The sequence below is a fragment of the Artemia franciscana genome, chromosome 17 (genome assembly GCF_032884065.1).
Source record: "Artemia franciscana chromosome 17, ASM3288406v1, whole genome shotgun sequence".
Taxonomy (NCBI): Eukaryota; Metazoa; Arthropoda; class Branchiopoda; order Anostraca; family Artemiidae; genus Artemia; species Artemia franciscana.
Genome location: NC_088879.1, coordinates 19712013 through 19736306, shown reverse-complemented (window position 1 = coordinate 19736306; position 24294 = coordinate 19712013). Strand labels below are relative to the sequence as shown.

Here is a 24294-nt window from a genome sequence, read left to right as displayed (position 1 = left end):
AAGCAGATTCTTTTGAAAATCATGAAAAGCAAGAGTTTTGAAAATCAAAAGCAAGGAAAAATTATTCAAAAAGCAAATCATAAATATCTGGTTATACTAGTAACTTTTTATGGGTAACTTTAAGCTTATTGCATTTTATGTATTTGGAATCACAATAAAAAGAAGATTTTTTTTGACGTGTACATTTTTTTTTAATTCACGTTTTTCAACAATGTATATTTGAAATATATTTTTTTATATGCCACATAAAGATGACAGATATTCGGTAGTTAAAGATTGCTTCACAATAAAGTCATCATACTCCAACACAGAAAAATCGTGAATATGATAAAAAAAATTAATTTCAATGCACATAATTTTGGTTATTTTATTGTCATTTAGAAAAAAAAACTTATTAGCACTACCCGAAACCGCAGATATTTTAGGATGAAAAGTTCTGACGAATTATAGATGAACAAACACGAGTATTTTAAAAACAAGTTAAAAAGGGAGAAGAATATAACTTACAAAGAAGGGGAGAAAAATAAACACAAAGAAGATATTAATAAGCAACAAGCTTTTAAACAGAAAATTTTGATAGACTATTTAAAAGAACTAATGCTTTCAGATACAAAAATCATACAATAAATCCAAAAGAGGAAGAAATGACGTAGAAAAGAACGGGTATTATAAAACCAGAAGGAAAATTCTTTTGAAATGTTTTTTTTTTCTTTAAGCATGACGAGCAGTTACAAATATTACTCTTTAACTGATCCTTCAGCTGACTTCTACTCTATATAAGTTTTTGTTAGAATCCAAAATCAGACTAAATTCAGTTTCCCCATCAAATGATCCGTTAAAGATAGTTGTAACTAGGGATTCTAGTCTAGGGATCTAAAATGTTTTTTTTTAGCATGACGAGCAGTTACAGATACTACTCTTTAACAGATCCTTCAGCTGACTTCTACTCTACATAAGTTTCTGTAAGAACTCAAAAACAGTTTCAACTCAGTTTTCCCAATCAGAAGGTCCGTTAAAGATAGTTGTAACTAGGGATTCTAGTCTTAAATATTCAATCGTAAAATAATTTTAACTAAGTTTTAAAATTAGTTTTAACTTGAGATGGGTTTAAACCCAGCTTTGTTTTTGATTCAGTACTCAATGATGCTCGGCTTTAGCGATAATAATAATTTAATAAATTATTAATAACAATAATTGTGTTGACACAATTATAACAACAACAACAATTGTCTTGGTTTAAATTACAGCTTCTACTTTAAACCTAACTTTGTTTTTGATTCAGTACTCAATGATGTTTCGGCTTTAATTTTTCGATAATATTTCTAATAAATAAACTTTACTTGTCATTTTCTTCTTCGAGGTTTAAATCTGAATTTGCAAATTTCATAAAGTCATCTTGTAACACATTTTCTTCATTTTCATAGTCAAAATCATCATCAAGACCAGCAACAATGTCAGGATCAAAATCCAACCGTGGACCACTTTGTGGGGCCGCTTTATTCAATAAACCAACATCTTCTTGGAAATCACTTTCAAAAACAGAAGATGGAAGCTTTAGCCTGATTTCCTAAATAGAAAAAACATTAATTGTAAAACAAGTAAAATACTGAATAAGACCTTTGCCTACATATCGATGTAGAACAAAATTCATTCGATCACCAAGGGCTGGCAATCCAACCTACGGAGCTCAAGTATGATGAGTGCTAAGACCCTTTTAAGGGTTGCCGTCATCTTTGGCAACTACAAGCATAACTATTGGCTGTTATTTACACGCTGTGATTCCTGCTATAAAAGAAATTGTAAAATATAAACCGAAAACTGAAGTTTTATGGAGATTTTCTTATTTATTTTTTAATACTCGTAAAAGTATAATGTAAAAAACACGAACTTTTCTCACATAATTCATTTAAAAATAATTTTAAAACGTTTTTTGACCAAAAATAATCCACAAGATTCAAATATTTCCCAGAATTATGCAGAAACATATGAACACGTCTTTCGGTGATCCGATCTTTTTTTTTCTTTTTTTCTATTCGAGGTAATATAAGAAATGTACACGGCAGAACAACTAGCTTAATCCCAGGAAGATATCCGCATACGAGATGCATCCAAAGCCCAAACTACACATACACAAAAAAAATAAAATAAAAATAAAAACTCGACACAAACACACTGCCATTCACCCCCCCCCCTCTCGAAAATTTAAGCTTTGACGGCTGAGAACAACGCACCCAATAAAAAAGAAAAACTTCAAAACAATGCAGCTTCAACAATTTAAAGAATCTCGGTAGAGCATTTCAAGATCTGAACTCATTTGGTAAATTCTCCTAAATTACAGGCCCAACATACCAAATGCTAAATCTTAATCTAGTAGTTATAAGCAAGGGTATGCGTATCAAATAAAAATTTTGAGTTTCATAATCGTGAAGAGATGATGAACATGTGAAAAAAAGCTATAATTCTTGTTGGAAACATGCACTAAGGTTTTCTAATAGTACCAATATTCATAGCTAATTTACTTCTTATATAGAGCTATAATAATCTTACCGATATACCCCCTGACATGTCAATAGATTGTGCCTTTCAACATCAGGAAAACGCTGTTTGAGAAGGGGGGAGTCACTAGCCATCTGCCATTTGAATTTACATAGCCCTTCCAAAATGATCTTTAAAACTCAGTGATACATCAAAATTACTCCCAGGTAACTCAGATACCTAATGTTAGCACTACGTTTTATTCGCTGGTAGCCAATATCTATGTCCCGTAAAAGAGGATAATATTTTGTACTTCCTGTATTTATCATAAAACAGTTTCAATTGCAATTTGTTTAACCGCGTTCACTTTTCAATACACTTAATATTGTGGCACATAATATCTAACGATTCAACTTCAGTCCAAGCAGCAATAGTCAAATAAGAGTTATCAGCAAAACATGGCAACATCGCCTTGGCCTTATTACTATTGATAATGATATTTGAAGATACGATACATTTATTTATACTATATAAAACAATGGACCCAAAATTTACCCTTGAGGAACGCCATTATGCACATGCAATACGTATGTCCATTCAATACCACACGAGGGAACGGAAAAATGAACTATATTTATTCAAATACAGAAAAAATATCATCAAATTCCAAACCTTAAAGATTTTTGAATTTTAAGATCAGCCAAACTCAATGCTTTACTTATATCTATGAATAAAGAAGCAACTTTCTCAAACTACAAACCTTTGCTAGTGTTTACTATTTTGGTTAATAATCACCTTAAAAGAATCTACTCCGTCCGGCCATGAACAACATACTCAATAAAGTCTCAGAACCATGGGAACCTTCACCAAAAACAAATCTGGTTGCATTAATACTTGACGTCCTGTTTTTTAGTCAGATTTGGCAATCGCCAGTTTTTGTAAATAAGGTGTTTTGTTTAGCAGGAACGCAATAAAATGTATGAAAAAGAACAAGAACATGAAGAAATAATACCTTGCCCTGTCAACAGACAAACAACTGTTTGCAATTTAAAATGGAGGAAGAAATGATGGGAAATGAATTTCTCAAAAATTATAAATGATCAAGAACCACGAAAAAACTAGATAATTCAACCGAAAGAAAAAATGCTTTATCTTACCTTCAAATCTTCTTTTTTCGTCACTGGTGTTTTAACTGGGGCCCACTCAACATTTATAGGATCATCCACAGTTTTCAGATGTTGTAAGTAATTGTATTGGTCATCAAAGTAAATACCGTATTTAATCTGCTCTTCTTTTTGATTTAGTAGTGGCTCATTTGGACCATCCTGCAAAATTAATATTTTGAATCAAATACTTTATTAGAAAAATGTACGCCTATAGTAAATTCTCCAAAATAAGAGTATATGAATTTTGTACATAAAACCGAGCAAATGATGAACAATACAATCTTTTATAGCAAGGTTTGCATTCGAACATCAACTAGATCTAAGTTGCATGGGCAACGTGAGGTGTTGCGGTAACCTTTGTCCGGCTTCGCCGAGTGAAGTGTTGCAAGAGCAACACTTTGGCATTGTTTCTTCGCTTCGATTAAACGCTGAAGTTGCTAATCTGTAAGGGTCTCAAAATAAATGCTAGGTACACCAACTCGCAGAGGCTGCAAACCCCTCATTGCAACTAGCAAAAGTTCCAAGCCCCTCATCGCTGAAGACGATTGTAGCCTAACAGCCAATTCTTACTTACAAGTCCCCTACATGTCATACTACTGGAACCAAATTGGCCTTACCATCAAATGCACCAGAAACAAATAATAGGTTCACCAGCTAGCAAAAGTTGCAAACTCCTCATTGCCGAAGATGATTATGAGCTAACAGCCGACTCTTGCTTAAAATTCCACTTTATGTCTCACAATTGGTATCGGCCTATTTTTGGTTTCAGTGTGTACCTTAATACTGAAGTTGTCAACCCCTTTAAACTTTCAAACTGGTATATCTCATGAAAGAATTTTTAAACTAAAAAATGGATGTCATACACTTTGATCAGCTCTTCAATAGCTATCGACTACCGTCGAAAAAAAACATCTACCTGTCTTAGTTGAAAAGTTGACTTTTCTCCCACAGCCCAAGTTTCTAACGTCATCACTTAGAAAGGAGCAAAGGATAAACTCTAATTTCTATAGCAGAGAGAACTTTTAAAGTTTAAGAGGCACATCTGATACCATTTCTGTATCGGCCTATTTTTGGCTTCAGTATGTACATTACTACTGGTATTGTCAACCCCTTTAAACTTTCAAACTGATATATCTTATGAAGGAATTTTTCTACCAAAAAATGGATAAAATATACTTTCATCAGCTCATCAAGAGTTATCGACTGCCGTCGAAAAAAAATCAATCTGTCTTAAGTTCAAAAGTTGACTTTTTTGCTATAGGCCAAGTTTCTAACGTCATTACTTAGAAAGGAGCAAAGGATAAACTCTAATTTCTTTAGCAATTAGAGAACTTTTAAGGTTTAAGAGGCACATCTGATACCATTTCTGTATCGGCCTATTTTTGGTTTCAGTGTGTACATTACTACTGGTATTGTCAACCCCTTTAAACTTTCAAACTGATATATCTCATGAAGGAACTTTTCTACCAAAAAATGGATGAAATATACTTTGATCAGCTCATCAAGAGTTATCGACTGCCGTCGAAAAAAAATCAATCTGTCTTAAGTTCAAAAGTTGACTTTTTTGCTATTGGCCAAGTTTCTAACGTCATCACTTAGAAAGGAGCAAAGGATAAACTCTAATTTCTTTAGCAATTAGAGAACTTTTAAAGTTTAAGAGATACATCTGATACCATTTCTCTACTGCAATGCCAAGTGCAAAAAACCAAATGATTAACTCAGCTGAAATCAGCCTTACCACTTTCTAGGAATAAGTTGAAATCGGTGTGCTAGGAAAAAAAAGACAGAAACCAAGTGTTGCTCTTGCAACACAATTAGATAACAACCTGCTGCTGGCAAAGGGTGATCTGATAATTACCAGCTTATTGAGCAGTTAGTCCATACAAAAGAGAAGAAGTATACGGAGACACCATTACTTTATAAAGTGAGCTCCTCCTAATGACATTACGCAATGTGTCCTCAGGAAAGGTGGTAGCTACATTACAATGTGAGTGAAGCTGTCTACCACGTTCAGTCTCTGCAGAACGTGGAACTCATTAAACTTCCAACACAGCTGAGCGAAACAAACAACAATAACATAGATTGGCAAAAGATATACCAATCAGCCATGATTATATTTTGGCATAACCGTTTAAAGTTAAATCCCCACCTTAAAAATTAATATCTTATCAATTCTTTTTTCTTACAAAGGAAACCAAATGAAAAAGCTTATATATTAAGAATAGCCTGTGCTCAGTTTTATAGTTTGAATTCAGAGATTCAGATACACCAAACAAAAGTTGGTGGGCAGCAAATTGAAGCCAAAAGAGCTGTAAAACCTAAGGGTTTTTCAAAAGTACTTTACAACCAAAGCTCTCTCAGTTACAAACTTCAATCAGGGGCTCTTAGCAAAACCAAGTGGATGGTATATACCTATTAGTACAATCAAATTGGATTCTACTAGTTCCCACCTCGCTTGAACAATGCACCTTACCAGTTCAGCCAATAAATTTCCGTGACAAGCATACATTATTCATGTGTGAACACCTCTTTGACAAAAAGTAAAAGGCTAAGTTAGACCAAATTACCACCAGTAGCTTTAGTCAAACAGAAAACTCCCGCTTGTGCTCCCACTAACTTTTTTTCAAAGGGAAGGCTAGAGCTTGTTTGGTCATCCAGCCCTGGTAATGTCTATGGCCTTCCTCACAAACATGTAAGTGCGTTACAGTGTGGTGATCTGTTACTAGCGTTCAAGTTTCATCTTATAAGCGTTACAACTAGTGACATATTTTCATTTTAAACATTATAATTTTAGGTTCAACGTTGGACTCAGAGATATATCTTTTCTTGCACTCAGTCAGGACTTAAGTAGTTTCTTGACTAGGTAAAGACCTGGCTTACTTTTGCAACGAATCAGACTTGGCTAGTTTTAAACCAAGTCAGCCAAGAGTTGTGATTTAGCTAATTTTTATAACAATTCTGAACTAATTTTGCACCAAATTAGAACTTAGGTTGTCTTTAAGTGCTAAATGACTTTTAAAAGCAGAACTTGTTAGACATGAAAAGTGTTTGTTGAATTTTTATAAAATGTAATGACCACCCTAATTTTTTTTTAATCTTTAAGATTTTATTATTAATGACAGCAAAACCATCATCTTTTCTTGGTATCAAAAAATTATTTTGTAGTTTTTAGTAGATTCTGAGATATTTTTTTCTTTGTTTAGTTTTTAGTACATCCTGAGATAAACTGTGAGAAATCAGGCTTAGAAAACAGGCAAAAGACTGATTTTCCTTATTTCACAGCTGTTACAACTTCAACCATAAAAATTGGTGATCAAAGCCTAACCTATTGAGAAAAGTCTAAACATAATGTATAAAAAGTCAGTTTGCCTAAGTTCATCTTCTGTTATATTACAAAACCGTCATAAGATAGAAGTATGCATGTGCAGTTTAGACATTTTCTAGAAGGTGATCATGGCTGACGCATTGAACAAAGAGAATGAAGGAGCGTTAGTCTTTGGGGTTTAATTCTGCAACAGGTTTTTGGCAGCAGTAGTAGCACTTTTTAAGTTGGGGCTAGTATACACTGTAGTTCCAATTTAATAAGAGAGCAAAATTGTAAATGTCACAATATATAAAGAAAATAATCTAAGAAAATGCATGAAATTTTCAATATGTTTTTTTAATCATTATTGTTACCGTACATACCTTTCCTTTGAACACAAAATATGTCAGAAAGCCACTTTGACATAGTTGTTTTGTCAATAATTGGGATAAGCCATGCTTGTATATACATGCTTTTATCCTTAGACGGCTATACAAGTCTCACGAAGACATGTACAGAGTAAAAAAACTAAACTAGATTTATCCTCTTGCCTCTTGGGTCGCCAGCTTATCAAAACTAAACTAATTGAAAAAAACCCTGATACAAATCGAATTTTCAAGTTTTGGGTTCCCATATTTAGGTCTAATTACGTTGTCTTGCAGCCCACTAAGTGGCATTAGCGGGTGCATACAGCCCAAGAAAAAAACTTGAGCCCTTTTGCACTGAACACAAGATAAAGAAAATACAATGTACTAACTAGCAACTGAAGCATAATAAGGCTTCCACCCCTTCTTTGAAAGATAAAAAAGAAATTTTAGAATATTAGGATAAAAATGGACCTGCTTGTCTATATCATGTTTCTTTGCTTCAAGAGGGACAAGAACGTGGCAAGGAGCTGTCTCATCTGTAATCAATGGGTCACGCTGTGATCTATGGACAATTTGAAAAGTGACAGCATTCTTCTTGTCAATGAACTTCTTCTTTGGCTGAAATGAGATACAGAATACAAAACATGTCAGAATATAATCCGATGTAATCCAAAATTAACTTGACATTGTTTTAAGCTATACCAATAACCAGAATGTAGATAAGGCAGGGATTTAGCAGTCAATTTTGACATAACTAGCTGAGGGAAAGAGGGGTGATATACTCATGGCTTCCTAACCTCACGATGCACTAAGTGGATTTTTGCAGTAAAAAAAAGTTCTAATGAAATTTGATGTATTTTCAAATAAATCTTATGCGTATATGCTGGATTTTTTTTAGCACTCATTGTCGAAAATTCCAAGATCTATCCACAAAGCCTAACAATAGGTTAAAATATAGATCTATTATATATATTTATATAACAAAAAATTTGTTCCTAAAGTATATCTAGGTCAACCATATGAACAAAATTCAAAGCTAAAATATATATATATGGAGATTTCTTCCATATCAGAAAAGGGTTAAAAACCCAATCTCAAGAAAAGCATATTCTCATTTAAAAATTGCAAGGGAAAAAACAAACAAGAAACAACAGAACTAAAATGGAACTTCTTACATGATATGGTTTATTTTTCTCCTAACCTGATATTCATCACTAAATTTCCAACTATTTACAATAAATCACAAAAACTACCTTTAAAAAAAACTTGCTATTTATAAAGAAACAAGGAAAGAACAAAAACAAATTTACAAAAAAAACTGTGGCATAATAGATGAATCTGTATCAATTCATAAGTCATTGTCTGAATAATTATTATTATCATGTGTTTTTGTGTCCCATGCTTTTAATTTCCAAAATTTGCAGGCATACACGAGGAACACAGAGCCATAGCCCTCTTCCCCAGACTTCGTACATATTCATGGTTGTACCTTCTTTTACTTACATTCATACAGAATGACTAAATGATTAAACATTAATTATCAAAATCAATTGCACAAAAACTTATGTTACAACTTTAAATGTAAAAAAAAACCTCAATTCACATAGTAAAAACAAAATCTTACATTTGCAGAACGCATCCAGCCCTGGTATTATTCCAACAAAATTTAGCACAACTCCTTCTATTATGATGGCTGTTTCTTCAAGAACTATCAGTATTACCCTCTGTCAAGACTAGACTCTTACCATTACTACTACAACGACTCTTATTGCTTCTGCTATTGTAGCTACTACCACTTACACTGACTAATATTACTGCTTTTACACCTACCACAAATACTACTGCAACTACAACTAAGAGCAGTGCTACTAACCAGGGCAGAGGGTGAATAGTGGGGAAATAAAATACCTCCCTGAGGTTTTTTCAAATGACCTTTGCCCTAGTATAACTGAAAAATAGTGGCCTATGAATCGCCATTTCATAAATATTGCATAGTGTCTAGAAAGGATTAGAAAAAAATAATGGATATCTTTTTAATGATAGTTTCATAAAGAACAATACTGAAATATTTAGCAGATTCTTTCTGTGAATATGCCCATTATCAAAATTGTTCAAAGACTCATGACCACTCAAGCCTCCCATCTCCAGCTTTGCACACATAGGCCTGCTGTACTCATGATCACTCAGGAGCTATTTAGCCAATTGTTTTAAACGTTAAGAATTGAATATATTTATATAGCAGTATAAATACATCATCCCTACAACATTCAGTATGGTACTTATTTGATAAAGATTGTTTGATTTTCACCAAAATTGGAATATAACACTACATGATCTTGCTAATTAAAGTAACTAAAGTCTTTAGATTAATATTGAAACATAGAAGTGCGAGATAAAAAATTAAAAATAATAACAATCTATTCCAAAATTGTTATCTGATTTCCATAGAAGTCAGTAGTTGATATTGCTTGAAGTTGCTGGTTATAAATCTGAGGTTAATATCTATGTTCCAGAACCAGAACATATTAAACAAGCTTTTACACATGGTATTAGACTTCCATCAAAGTTGGCATTTAAGAGTTTCAGAGCTTGCCAATTACAAACCTGATGCTAATATTGTAATATAGAAGTCCAATTATGAATTCCTATGTCAAAGACATTTAATGTCAAAAGATATTAAGCACATATTTCACAAACAATGTTTGACTTCCTTCAAAGTTGATATTTGAGAGTTTCTTAGCTTGCTAATTTACATACTTATTTTAAAAACTTTTTCCACAAAATAAGTTTTTCAAAAAAAAATTAATGGGCTACATTAAACCACAGATGAGTACAAATAAATTCAAATAATTTTTCAAGCATAAAACAATCCATAAATCACCATCAATGAATAAGTGAAACTCAAAGCGATAGGAATTACAAGAAATTGCCAATTTAAACCCAAAACGAGTAGGACTAACACATCCCATGGCTTCTACAGACCACAACACAATTTGCACTTTACTGAAAACAATCTAAATTTTGAACTATGTGTTTTTACCTTTCACAACATCAAAAAAAATTGCAATAATAACCAAGAATACTTGAAATACAAAAAAAAATGAATGTGGATTTACGGTTTAATATATATACTGATATTCACTTCTAAGAGTCTTAATAATTTTGAATTTATTGATGTTAAAAGAAAAAAGAAAACATTTAAAAGGTATTTTATTTATAATATATATATATACATATATATATATATATATATATATATATATATATATATATATATATATATATATATATATATATATATATATATCTATATATATAAAAATAAGTTGTCTGTCTGTGGATGTGTGGATGGGTCAGGTGACGTCACCTGAAAAAACTGGATCAGGTGACGTCAAAACTGAAAAAACTAAAAAAAGGCAAAAACTACAAAAAAAACTAAAAACTAATAAAAAAAATAAAAAAGCTAAAAAACTAAAAAAACTATAAAGGTAAAAACCAATAAAAAACTAAAAAAAAAACTGAAAAAACTAAAAAAAGGCAAAAACTACAAAAAAAAACTAAAAACTAATAAAAAAAGTAAAAAAGCTAAAAAACTAAAAAAACTAAAAAAACTAAAAAAAGGTAAAAAACTAAAAAAAATAAAAAATAAAAAAAAACTAAAAAAAAGGAAAAAACTGAAAAATAAGCTAAAATAAAGGTAAAAACCAATAAAAAACTAAAAAGAAAAAAAGGAAAAAACTAATAAATGACGACACTCAAAGAGAAAGCGACCAGGACAAAAGGAATGTTCGATTAGCAATCAACAAAGCACCGGGACACAGGGAGTATAAATGACGACCAGGACATAAGTAAAAAAAAAAAACAATCTATATATATAAAAATAAGTTGTCAAACTAAAAAAAGGCAAAAACTACAAAAAAAACTAAAAACTAATAAAAAAGCTAAAAAACTAAAAAAACTAAAAAAAAAGACAAAAACTACAAAAAAAACTAAAAACTAATAAAAAAAATAAAAAAGCTAAAAAACTAAAAAAACTAAAAAAACTAAAAAAAGGTAAAAAACTAAAAAAACTAAAAACTAAAAAAAACTAAAAAAAAGGAAAAAACTGAAAAATAAGCTAAAATAAAGGTAAAAACCAATAAAAAACTAAAAAAAAAACTGAAAAAACTAAAAAAAGGCAAAAACTACAAAAAAACTAAAAACTAATAAAAAAAGTAAAAAAGCTAAAAAACTAAAAAAACTAAAAAAACTAAAAAAACTAAAAAAAGGTAAAAAACTAAAAAAAATAAAAAATAAAAAAAAACTAAAAAAAAAGGAAAAAACTGAAAAATAAGCTAACATAAAGGTAAAAACCAATAAAAACTAAAAAGAAAAAAAGGAAAAAACCAAAAAAAATTTTCATCTAAAAAACTAAAAAAAACTAAAAAAGGTAATAACTAAAAGAACTAAAAAAGAAAAAAATAAATGACGACACTCAAAGAGAAAGCGACCAGGACAAAAGGAATGTTCGATTAGCAATCAACAAAGCACCGGGACATAGGGAGTATAAATGACGACCAGGACATAAGTAAAAAAAAAATTAACAAAACTAAAAAGAAGGTAAAAACTACAAAAAAACTAAAAAGAAAAAAAAACTAAAAACTAATAAAAAAACTAAAAAATCTAAAAATCTAAATAAACTAAAAAAGAAAAAAAAAGGAAAAAAATAAAGGAGAAAAACAAAACTAAAAAACGAATGTATATACAGACCGGTACACCGGGATACAAATGACGACCGGGACACAGGGAATATAAATGACGACCGGGACACAGGGACACAACTACAACGGGGACACCGGGGGAAACAGGGGGATATAAATGACGACCGGGACAAAAAAACTAAAAAGAAAAAAAAACTAAAAACTAATAAAAAAACTAAAAAATCTAAAAATCTAAATAAGCTAAAAAAGAAAAAAAAAGGAAAAAAATAAAGGAGAAAAACAAAACTAAAAAACGAATGTATATACAGACCGGGACACCGGGATACAAATGACGACCGGGACACAGGGAATATAAATGACGACCGGGACACAGGGACACAACTACAACGGGGACACCGGAGGAAACAGGGGGATGTAAATGACGACCGGGACACCGGGACAGGGAATGGTCGATTAGCAATCACCATCAACAAAGCTCAAGGGCAATCATTAGAATCATGAGGTATAGATCTGAATACAGATTGTTTTCCCATGGACCATTATATGTTGCATGTTCAAGAGTCGGTAAACCTGACAATCTATTTATATGCAAAGACAATGGGACAGCAAAGAATGTTGTATATTCGCAAGTTTTACGTAGTTAAAACCATATATATATATATCTATCTATATTCACAGGTGGGACATAGGGACACAACTACAATGGCGCGTAACTATTATGGCGCGTAACGACTTACGCGCGCGGGGGGGCTTGGGGGGGGCGCGAAGCGCCCCCACCAACTAGGTGTTGGGGTGGCGCGAAGCGCCACCCCAACAGCTAGTATATATATATATATATATATATATATATATATATATATATATATATATATATATGCGAGTACACTTAGCATGTTTCTCATTTAGTTCAACAAGCCCCTAAACATTCCCAGAAAACCACCTTTAACTTCACCCTTAGCTTCAGTAGTGGCAATAGTTGTAGTAGCAACAGTAGCATTGGTAGCAGTATGCACATAGCATATTTTGTTTTGTTTTTTCAACACTTTTGAACATACACTAGAAGTTTCGATTTAATACCCTAAACAGTCCCTGAGACATTGCTGATGAGTCCTTTTGACAGCTTGCATGCGCGTAGTATGTCTTGATTCGGATCGAAATTCTCTCAACACTCCCTGAAATTTTCACCTTCATAACCTTAGCATTAGTAGTCATAGCATTAGTAAGAGTATTAGTTATAGTATTAATAGTAATAACAGTAGTAGCAGTAGTAGTAATCACATATTGTCTTTTGGTCAGTTGAACATCCCTTTCATCATGCCCTGGAAGTTTCGACTTAATACTTTAAGCCATTCCCATGATATTGCTGACATACCTTTCAGAAAATCTGTATGCACATAGTGTGTTTTAATTTAGTTCAACTTTCCCTTGACATTTCCTGAAAATTTCACCTTCACACTCTTAGTAGCAGTCAAAATATGTGCAGAAAATATAGGTAGCAGTTGTAGTAGTAGCAGTAGTGTGCATATATTGCCTTTTTGACTCTAAGCCATTAAATTGACCCTAAGCTATTCCTGAGATATGCCCTTTTGAAAACCTGGATGCACAGTGTTTTTTTTTATTTAGTTCAACTTCCCCCCAATATTTCCTGGAAGTTTCATCTTTGTGTGCTTTGCCTTAGTAATAACAAGAATCATAATAGTTGTAGTAGTAGTAGTTATATTAGTAGTAGTAGTAGTAACACAGTAGTTGTATGCATATCCCCTTCATAACCCCCTGGAAGTTTCAACCTAGTATGCTAAGCCATTCTAAAGATATTTATGATGGAACCTTTTGACAACCAGTATGCACATAGCATGTTATGATTTATCTCAATGTCCCCCTTAACATTTCTCTACGATTATCAACATAAGATTCTCAACCTTGGTAGTAATCACCTTAGAAATAGCAATTGTAATAATGGTTGCAGCAGGAGTAGTAGTAGCTGCATTAATAGTAGTAGCAACAATAAAAGCAGTAGTACCATGCACATTCCCTTTTGGTCAGTTGAATATCAGTCATCATGCTCTAAAAATTTCAACTTAGTATACTAAGCCATTTGTAAGTTACTGCTGATGTGCCCTTTTAACAGCCAGTGTGTGCATAGTGTGTTTTAAATTAGTTAAGCTTCTCCCTCAACATTTCTTACAATTTTTACCTTAATATCCCCAGCCCTTAGTAGTAATCACCCTATAAATAGTAGTTGCAATAGCAGTAGTAGTAGTGTGCATATATTGCCTTTTGGTCAATTGATCATCCCCCTTATCATTTCCTGAAAGTTCAAACTTAAAACTCTGCATCACTTTTGAGATACGTCCTTTTGACAACCCAGAAGCACATAGTGTGTTTTTAATTAACTAAAATATTCCTACACCTTTTCGGACACAAAAGGTCAAAAATGCACGCCTTTCCCAATAACAAATAATATACACTACCAATGGTTAAATTGTATAACTTACAGTCCTTACCCCAAAGGCTGTGGGGGTTTCATTATCACCAGACACAGTTTCGGATTTTTCAACAATGCTAAACAGGATGGCCATCACAAAATATTAAGTGAATGTCTTTGGGGAAAAAGGTCCATGGGAAGGGGACTGGTTGCCCTCCAATCATAGACAGTCCTATTGCACTGCCTAAGATAAAGCAAATATTTATGAAAAATGGGTTATTCTCTTTACTAAGCTGAGACTACTGCACAGAGTATGACAAACAAAAGCAATTATTTTGGCTATCTTACTGTTTATACTACTAGTATGGTCTGAAAAATGATTGATTATGGTCACCTATATAGGAGCTACTGACACTGCCTGAAGAACCTAAGCATGGTATATGCTACAAGGTACTGACTGCAGGTGGTTTTCAGGGTTGTCAATTTCTTTGCTTATTTCCCATCCAACAAAATTCTTTTTGTTGGATGAATAAAAAAGAATCCCAAATAAAAAAATTTCTTACTTAATTATGGTAAGCAAATGTTCAATTATTACATTTACAATCTAATAAATCAGCAAAATCAGCAAGATTATCACTTAGAATAGGGTCGTAAAATGAGACATATGTAATTCCTGTAAAAAAAAAAAACAATAGCAAAAAATAAAAATCCTGGTAGTACTTAGCTACCCTTGGAACTTTTGGGCTGGCAATCTTGGTTGGTTTATAATGTTCACTAGGAAAAATAAACAATTAACAAACTTTTGGCTTTAGTCTAGGACTATCTCCAGGCACTAGGGTTGGCAGGAAGGGGGAAACTGGATGTAGTGAAACTGGAATCAAATCTGAAGATTCCATAAATATGAATTTTCTGAAAGTAATGAGGTACAAAATCTTCTGATTATAGAGTTTATTTCAGAACAGGAAATATTAAGCAACAAATCTGGTTTAGCTCTTCTTCTGAACTAAACAGTATAATAACAAATTCTTATATCTTTATATTCAGAAAATGTCTATTAATATCAGTTACCTTTGGTTTAACTGTATCCTTGTCTATTCTTATCCTTGTGCCTGAATATAACCCTAGTTTATATACAAAAGTTCCTTATTTTATTGATCTTTATCATTTTCTATACATAATGGATTTCTTATCAATAGTTAGCTCAAACTAGGTGTGCCATATCAATCTTGTCATCACAACACAAAGATGGGGATATAGAAATGAAAAGACAAAAGTATTTAATGCAATCATTTTCAAGTTAGAACACAGTTACATAAAACTTGTTGCAGCAGAAGTAGCTAGTAAATCCAGTTTTTGGTAAATAGCTTTTTTCCCTATTATGTATTTATAAGAACTGTGCATGTACTTATAGTTAAATTATCAGGGGAGGATTGATTCCATAGTCTCTGGCAGCACTTTATTTCTTTTATCAGTCTACTGAGTTACCATCAGCAAAAATATGGTTTCCACAATAATATTGTGTAAAGACATACAAAACAAGTATTAGCATTGTATTAACTGTTGGCTTTTGGATTCACGATTTTTAGTTTTCTTCAGAGCATGAATTTGGATTTTTTCCCATAAAGTGCTCAGATTTCTATTCCTCAAAACTAGGCTTTTATTCTAACAAGCTTTTCGGATTCCTACAATATTTATGACCAGGTTTATAAAACGTGTTGGGAGGGAAGTTTGTGAATTTTTGGGGGAAATTTTACACTAGGAGAATTTGCCAGAATTCATAAATGAAATTCTTCTTATGTAGTGTTTTCTCTTCCCTGTCTTAATTTTACACAAGGAGATGTTAAGGGTAATTGTTGAGGTACATTTTCACCTGGGTTGAATTGTCTAGAGAACAAATCCATGTAGAGGAAGGATTTTTGCATAGAGAAGTAGCCATATTTCTTGGCATTATTTAAAAAATGATCAGAAATTAAATAAAATAAGACAAGTCTTTTTAACTGAGAGCAAAGACTAATGCTAAAACTTGAAACAAATAGAGATTAATATGTAAATGACAGGTTTACTTGTCTGCAACACCTTGCTCTTTATGCTAAAGTTTCAATTCTGGCCCAATCCTTCAAAAAAACTCCTGAAACACTATGTTCATTTAATTAGAACAATAAAAAGCTTTTTTCAAATTACTGAAAAAACTTTAGCATAAAGAGCAAGGTGCCATGGAGGAGTTATTCTTATTTGGAATTCAGAAAGAGCATAAGAAAAGGTGCTGAGCAAAGGCAAATTTTTTTTTTTGGGGGGGGGCATGTGACAAGCACACCAATAATGTAATAAAAAGAAAGGTTTATTTAAAAAACTTGTAATCTCCCCAGCACATCTGGATCTGCCCCTGGTGTTGAGTGGTATGTTCACTTTATTCTTAGGCCATTCATGTAAACTACTCAATATTTATCAAGACATAATTAGGCAAAAAAACAATTATAATGGTAGTAGTCACTATATTTAGAAATAATGTTGAGTAAGGAATGAAACATTAGCCTAGAATATAGGAATGCAATTTTTTATTTCTGGCTTATTTCTGTATTATAATGATTTTGGGCAGTCAGAACTCTTGGGGAAAATATGCCCTTCTCAGTTGATACCACTGATCAAGATAGACTGAGCACACTAAGAGTTGTATAAACACATTATTTACTTGAGAAAGCAGATAATTAGATAAATATCATAGATAGCAGAAAATTAACAGTAATTAGCAGATAAATAGTTACAATATTAGGTAAAATTCTAGTTAATTGACTTCTTGATATCTCAGAAAGGGTTTTGGTTAGGAAAATGAAACTTTCAGGGATGAATCTACAGACTAAAGAATGTCCCGGGAAGGTATTATGAAACAACTGCCTCCACTCCTTCTCCCTCTAGAGGGCCCTGACCTTTGATGATCTTTACAAATATTTGTGTTATAAAAGTGAAACCTTGCAAAATAAATATTCTGCTTAATTGAAGTGCAACAAAATTGTTTTCAGCTTCATAACCTTGGTCAATTCCATTTTATAAGGTTTTAAAGATATGCAAATACATCTTCTAAATTTTGAAAAAAAAATATTAATATGGCTCAAAACTCTACTCAAACAACAGGAATTCCATTTTCAGAAACAAAAAGCAGAGAAAAAGCAACTAGTTACTGAAAATTAAGGTAAAATGTTGTTTTGTCAAAATTTCAATAGGTATAGACCTGTCATGTAGGCAGATTTCAGGGCCCTCTAGAGGGAGAAGGAGTGGAGGTGGGTACTTTAAAATACCTTCCCAGGACATGCTTTAGCCTGTAGACCCATCCCTGAAAATTTCATTTTCCTAACCTAAACCCTTTCTGAGATAGCAAGAAGTCAATTAACTAGAATTTTACCCAATATTATATGGCAAAATTCTAGACAAGCTATTTTTTATTATCTTGGAAAGGCATTAGGCTAGTAAAATGAAACTTTCAGGGATGGATACACAGACTAATATATATCCTTGGAAATTATTTTGATATACCTGTCTCCACTTCTTCTTTCTCTAGAGGGCACCAGTATTTGAACAACTTTAAAAATCTTTGCTATATAAAGTGAAACCTTACAAAATAAATCTTCTGTTTAGATAAAGAACAACAAAGTATTTCCAGCTTCACAACTTCCCTTAATCCCAATTTATGATTTCCTAAATTTAAATCCTAAATACATTTCCTAAATTTTGATCAAAGAAAGATTGTACTTTTCAGAACTAAAACCAGAGAATTAAAAACTGAAACCTGGAAATTAAGGAATAATGCTGTTTTGTCAGATTACTATAAGTATCTATGAAGTAGATAACTTTTTAAGACTAAGAAATCAGAAGAAGGTTTAAATAGTAGCTTTGCATTACTGTCCCAGAGTATGATTTTCGTCTTAGATCCCTTACTGGAAGTTTAATTTTCCTAGTCTAACCCCTTTCAAAGAAATTCAAAAGTAGCTTATCTAAAATCTCACTTATTACGTCAATAAGATATCATCTAGTTAATAAAATAACCGGAATAGGTCTTACCATTTTGATGTGCTCAATAATAATTCAAAATTGTTGCCTTTTCTTACTATGTACATAGCTGTCAAATAGCATCGAAGTCTTAAGCTCTTTTCAGCCCAAACAATAGACCTTTTTGACAAATGGATAGATACTTATTGATATCCCGCTTTTGGATAAAGGTTTTTCAGGTTTCAAGAAAAAAAATCAGTCAGCTATAAATTACCACTTACTTCGATGAAACACAAGCTATATTCTACCTTCACTTAATAAAAAAGCTGAACACATTATAATCTAACAATAATATAGCAGTTTGTTCTTGACTTGCTAGATGAACAAAAGTTGGGTGTAAACAAAAGAAAGAAAATCATAAACAGAATGACTTAATGCACAATAAAGCTTTTCTAGTGAAAGAAGTAGACAAACTACAGTGATGCGAAAAAGTGTTCGGTGTCAGAGAGCCCAGAAAGTTTTATCTTTTTATTTGGAGGTCCGAATCTGTGAACATAATGCGTTAACACTTTAGTTATTATACTGTTTTTAAAACATAATCAAGATCACCACACAGCAGGCTGCGAGAAAGCAAGAATCGCATCTGGCATGGACAATTATTTTTTTTACAGAGAACCTGGAAAAAGCGAAAAGCTAAAATAAAAAATCATGCAAAGCAAAATGTAAATTGGAATAGATAACAAATAAAAGACGTTTTTTTGGTATCCAAGGGAAAGATATTTTATGCTTCATTTTTTGATGCAATATCTCCTTTTTTTCAAACTGGTTGATGGATTTCAAACAAAAAATATAGGGTCGTATCTCATCATCAAAAGTTAATTTCAGACACATTAGGAAAAAGAAAACTGCAATACATATTCATTGACCATTTTCAACTTTACTTTTGGATTTTTCTTCTTGACCAGGGTGTTGAGTGGCTACGTAAAGGTATTAATAGTTGAACAACTTCATCTCACCTTTGGTAGGGATCTTTATACATCAAATTATATCTTTTGTTCTTAATCGTCGCTTTATGAGCAATCCAGCTTCAATAATTATTTTCGACATTTTTTGCTATTTATCTTGACACTACTCATCCGAGAATAAATTCTTTTCAAGTTTACATTTAGATGCAATAAGGGAAGCAATCTATCAGCAAGTTCTGTCACATTTGGAAATCTTTTCTTAACGGTGAAATTTCACGTTTCATGCATTTTGCTTCACATCAAGGCTTTAGTCATTCTACTTAAATCTTCCTTTTAGCTATCACTGAAGTATGTGGCACCTAGCGAAACGAGGAGTCAATACCTGGGAGTTTTTGCTTGAATCCTTGGAATCGGTTCAGTACAATACTGAGTGACAAAATACTGGTGATCTCAGTTCCAAGTGGCATCCTCGAACCTACAACTGAAAGTACTCCAAAAAGGATCACCGTATGGGAACCAGTTCAACGTCTCTGTTGCTGCACTCTTGTAGTAACTCAAACACCATTTCGGAAAGTGGTCCCGTCTTAACAAACAAATACAACGTAGAAACAATAGGGAAAGTTTTTTCAAGACAATGGAAATTATTTATGTAGATATTTCGGCCCTATGTCCAAGGGCCGTCTTCAGCACAATACAATACTATATATATATATAAAAGGACTTACATCAAATTGTGAGAATTAAAACTGAATATAAAAACACTTATTAAAACAATTTTTTTTTAAAAATATAGCCCTAGCATCCTTACTTCAGCGAAGTTCAACCAGGACTGGCGAAAAGAATGAAATGAAGAAATATAAACTCATTCAAACTAAAGAGAATAAAATGATTAGATGCAATTTCTTAAAGCTAATCTTGCTTGTTTAGCAGCCTGTCTCAAAGGCCTTTTCGTAGTTGGTTCAGTACTATTATAAATTGGTTTAGTAAAATATTTTGTTAGATCATTTTTAATTAAATTTGAGTATAAAGAATTTAAAACTCATTAGTAATGATTTGGGAATAAAACAGGTGGTTCGAGAATCAATTGAAATTAATCTCAAAATCAATAAAAATATTTCTTTGAACAGGGACTTGGGGGAATACTCACTAAATTCTTTATACTCAAATTTAATTAAAAATGATCTAACAAAATATTTTACTAAACCAATTTATAATAGTACTGAACCAACTACGAAAAGGCCTTTGAGACAGGCTGCTAAACAAGCAAGATTAGCTTTAAGAAATTGCATCTAATCATTTTATTCTCTTTAGTTTGAATGAGTTTATATTTCTTCATTTCATTCTTTTCGCCAGTCCTGGTTGAACTTCGCTGAAGTAAGGATGCTAGGGCTATATTTTTAAAAAAAAATTGTTTTAATAAGTGTTTTTATATTCAGTTTTAATTCTCACAATTTGATGTAAGTCCTTTTATATATATATATAGTATTGTATTGTGCTGAAGACGGCCCTTGGACATAGGGCCGAAATATCTACATAAATAATTTCCATTGTCTTGAAAAAACTTTCCCTATTGTTTCTACGTTGTATTTGTTTGTTATGGAAAGGCAGTGTGGTCTTCGTCGCTATTTTCGTCTAGCTTATGGGGAGCAGTTGACCTATGATATCTTTTATTTTATTAGTCTAGGTAAAAAACATGCTAATATTATCAATCAACAAAAATTTTTAGAATCCTGTAGAAAGGAAAACCTTATTCCCAAGTCTTTAAGATATAAATTACATTTAAATACCCGAAAAGAAGCGCAATTTGCCCATACACTACAGTTAAAAACCCTAGTCCATATTATTAAGGACAAAAAACACAAACGACATATTATTTCTTCAGAGAGAATATCGTTGGAAACTTTTTTGCTGGAAAACCTGTCCACCGTTGATTTTGCTCAAGTTGTTAGATTAGAAAGGAATTTGTTTAGCCACGATTTTCGCTTGTCCAAGGAACGCCTCTATAAAAAATTAGAGGGCTTACGAAATGAATCTTCGATGAGAAACCGTATTTATTCTCCAAGATTCACTCCTGGGCCTGCTATCGTTAACCTCTCTTCTAAAACATTGGAACCCCAGGAAATCGAAACACTAGAAAAAGGTCCAAAATTTTCTTTTCTACCGAAACAAGTTCCTGTGGCAGATATAGTTTCCTCTCTAGAGTCCGCTTTGCATAAACACTATCCTTCTGTCTCTAACCCGGATGAAGTTAGATCTGGTCTAATAAATATCCTCTATAATAGCCAAAAAAAGTTTAAGCCTCCTACTAATTCCACACCGGAAAATCTGCATGACATAAAAATACTATCTAATCTCCGAAAAGATCCTTCTATTATAATAACTAAAGCAGACAAAAGCAATTCACTTGTTGTCATGAATACAACAGACTATGACAACAAAATTTTTTCGCATTTAAATGACACAATTACATATCAAACAATAACTCATGATCCTACTGATCAGTTCACTAATAATATTATAAATGAATTAAAGCAGCTAAAACAAAATGGTAAAATCACCCCACAACTATACAATAAATTTTTTCCCCGTGGTAGTTTCTGTCCTAAACTCTACGGTTTACCAAAAATACATAAACAGGGTATTCCCTTAAGACCTATTGTGGCTTGTACTAAAGCTCCCGCTGCCAATATTGGAAAATGGCTTTGTGCAGCTTTCAAACCTTTATTGTATTCTCAAAATTCCTATATTCATAACTCGGCAGATTTGATTAAAAAACTTAGCAACACAAGTATTTCAGAAAACACAATAGTTAGTAGTTTCGACATTGTTTCCATGTACACAAATATAGATGTAACTATTTCAGAGGAATTATTAAAAAACAAAATAGAAGAAAATTACCACTTGATCGAGACTTCAGCGACAGGAATTGATTGTGAAGTTTTAATGACTCTTGTTAAAATTTGTAATAAGTTTTCTATGTATTTTCAATTTCGCGATTCTTTTTATCAGCAAAAAAATGGATTACCCATGGGGGCACCTTTATCTGGGCTACTAGCAAACATTTACGTCGAGAATCTTGAGAATTGGGCATTGAATTCTTATTTTCTAAAACATGTCTATTGGGGTCGTTATATGGATGACGTAATTTCACTTTGGAATTATGGGGAAGCTGAACTTCGGGGCTTCTTAGATCATCTTAACACTTATGACCGAAATTTGCAGTTCACCCTTGAAGTTGAAATTGAAAATAAACTACCGTTTTTAGATGTATTAATTATTCGTAAAGCTGATGAACTGGATTTTACTATATATCGAAAGCCAACACAAAACAATAGATATCTTCACTTTAATTCAAATCACCCCCCACAAGTTAAAAGAGCAGTTGTAATTTCCCTCATTGATCGTGCCCTAAATATTTGCTCCCATTCATATATAAATGCAGAAATAAATTTTATCAGAGATATTCTTTTTGGTAATGGATACCCCATTCCTTTTGTAAATAAAATAATTAGCCGTAGAATAAAAAGACATTCTTGTAAAATCGAAGAAGATACTTCACAATGTGAGGCTATTGATAAGCCCTCAAATATTGTCTATCTTCCGTATATCCCAAAGATTACAACAAAATTAAAAAAATATTTGCACAAAAAATAATCTGTACGTAGTTTTTACTAATAATTTTAAAATCATCAATTTCTTAAATTCGGGTAAAGATAAGACCCCAGTTACTCGCCAAAGAGGGGTCTATCAAATACCCTGTGATTGCGGAAAATACTATGTCGGCAGGACCCATCAGAATCTAGACAAAAGGTTACATCAGCATAAAAATGACATAGACAAGGCCTTAATTTCAAATGGTTCCAACAATTCCTTTGATTCTGCTCTAGGTTGGCATATTTTTAATAATCCGTCCCACATGATACTTTTTGAAAACTCTTTACTCATTAGTAATGATTTGGGAATAAAACAGGTGGTTCGAGAATCAATTGAAATTAATCTCAAAATCAATAAAAATATTTCTTTGAACAGGGACTTGGGGGAATACTCACTAAATTCTTTATACTCAAATTTAATTAAAAATGATCTAACAAAATATTTTACTAAACCAATTTATAATAGTACTGAACCAACTACGAAAAGGCCTTTGAGACAGGCTGCTAAACAAGCAAGATTAGCTTTAAGAAATTGCATCTAATCATTTTATTCTCTTTAGTTTGAATGAGTTTATATTTCTTCATTTCATTCTTTTCGCCAGTCCTGGCTGAACTTCGCTGAAGTAAGGATGCTAGGGCTATATTTTTAAAAAAAAATTGTTTTAATAAGTGTTTTTATATTCAGTTTTAATTCTCACAATTTGATGTAAGTCCTTTTATATATATATATAGTATTGTATTGTGCTGAAGACGGCCCTTGGACATAGGGCCGAAATATCTACATAAATAATTTCCATTGTCTTGAAAAAACTTTCCCTATTGTTTCTACGTTGTATTTGTTTGTTATGGAAAGGCAGTGTGGTCTTCGTCGCTATTTTCGTCTAGCTTATGGGGAGCAGTTGACCTATGATATCTTTTATTTTATTAGTCTAGGTAAAAAACATGCTAATATTATCAATCAACAAAAATTTTTAGAATCCTGTAGAAAGGAAAACCTTATTCCCAAGTCTTTAAGATATAAATTACATTTAAATACCCGAAAAGAAGCGCAATTTGCCCATACACTACAGTTAAAAACCCTAGTCCATATTATTAAGGACAAAAAACAGAAACGACATATTATTTCTTCAGAGAGAATATCGTTGGAAACTTTTTTGCTGGAAAACCTGTCCACCGTTGATTTTGCTCAAGTTGTTAGATTAGAAAGGAATTTGTTTAGCCACGATTTTCGCTTGTCCAAGGAACGCCTCTATAAAA

At 32.2% G+C, this 24294-nt stretch overlaps 1 protein-coding gene across 1 annotated transcript in view; it reads right to left on the bottom strand.

Moving 5' to 3' along the window:
• The window catches only part of LOC136037507 (protein LTV1 homolog), a 60722-nt gene extending 42145 nt beyond the window's left edge, over positions 1-18577 (bottom strand). Inside the window, exons 1-4 of the mRNA XM_065720229.1 lie at positions 18492-18577; positions 7785-7931; positions 3633-3800; positions 1341-1567 (exon numbers count right to left, since the gene is read on the bottom strand). Of these exons, the coding sequence (XP_065576301.1) occupies positions 1341-1567; positions 3633-3800; positions 7785-7931; positions 18492-18494 (545 nt within the window). The 5' untranslated portion in view covers positions 18495-18577. The remainder of the gene's footprint in view (positions 1-1340; positions 1568-3632; positions 3801-7784; positions 7932-18491) is intronic.
• Between the last annotated feature and the right edge of the window lie 5717 nt (positions 18578-24294).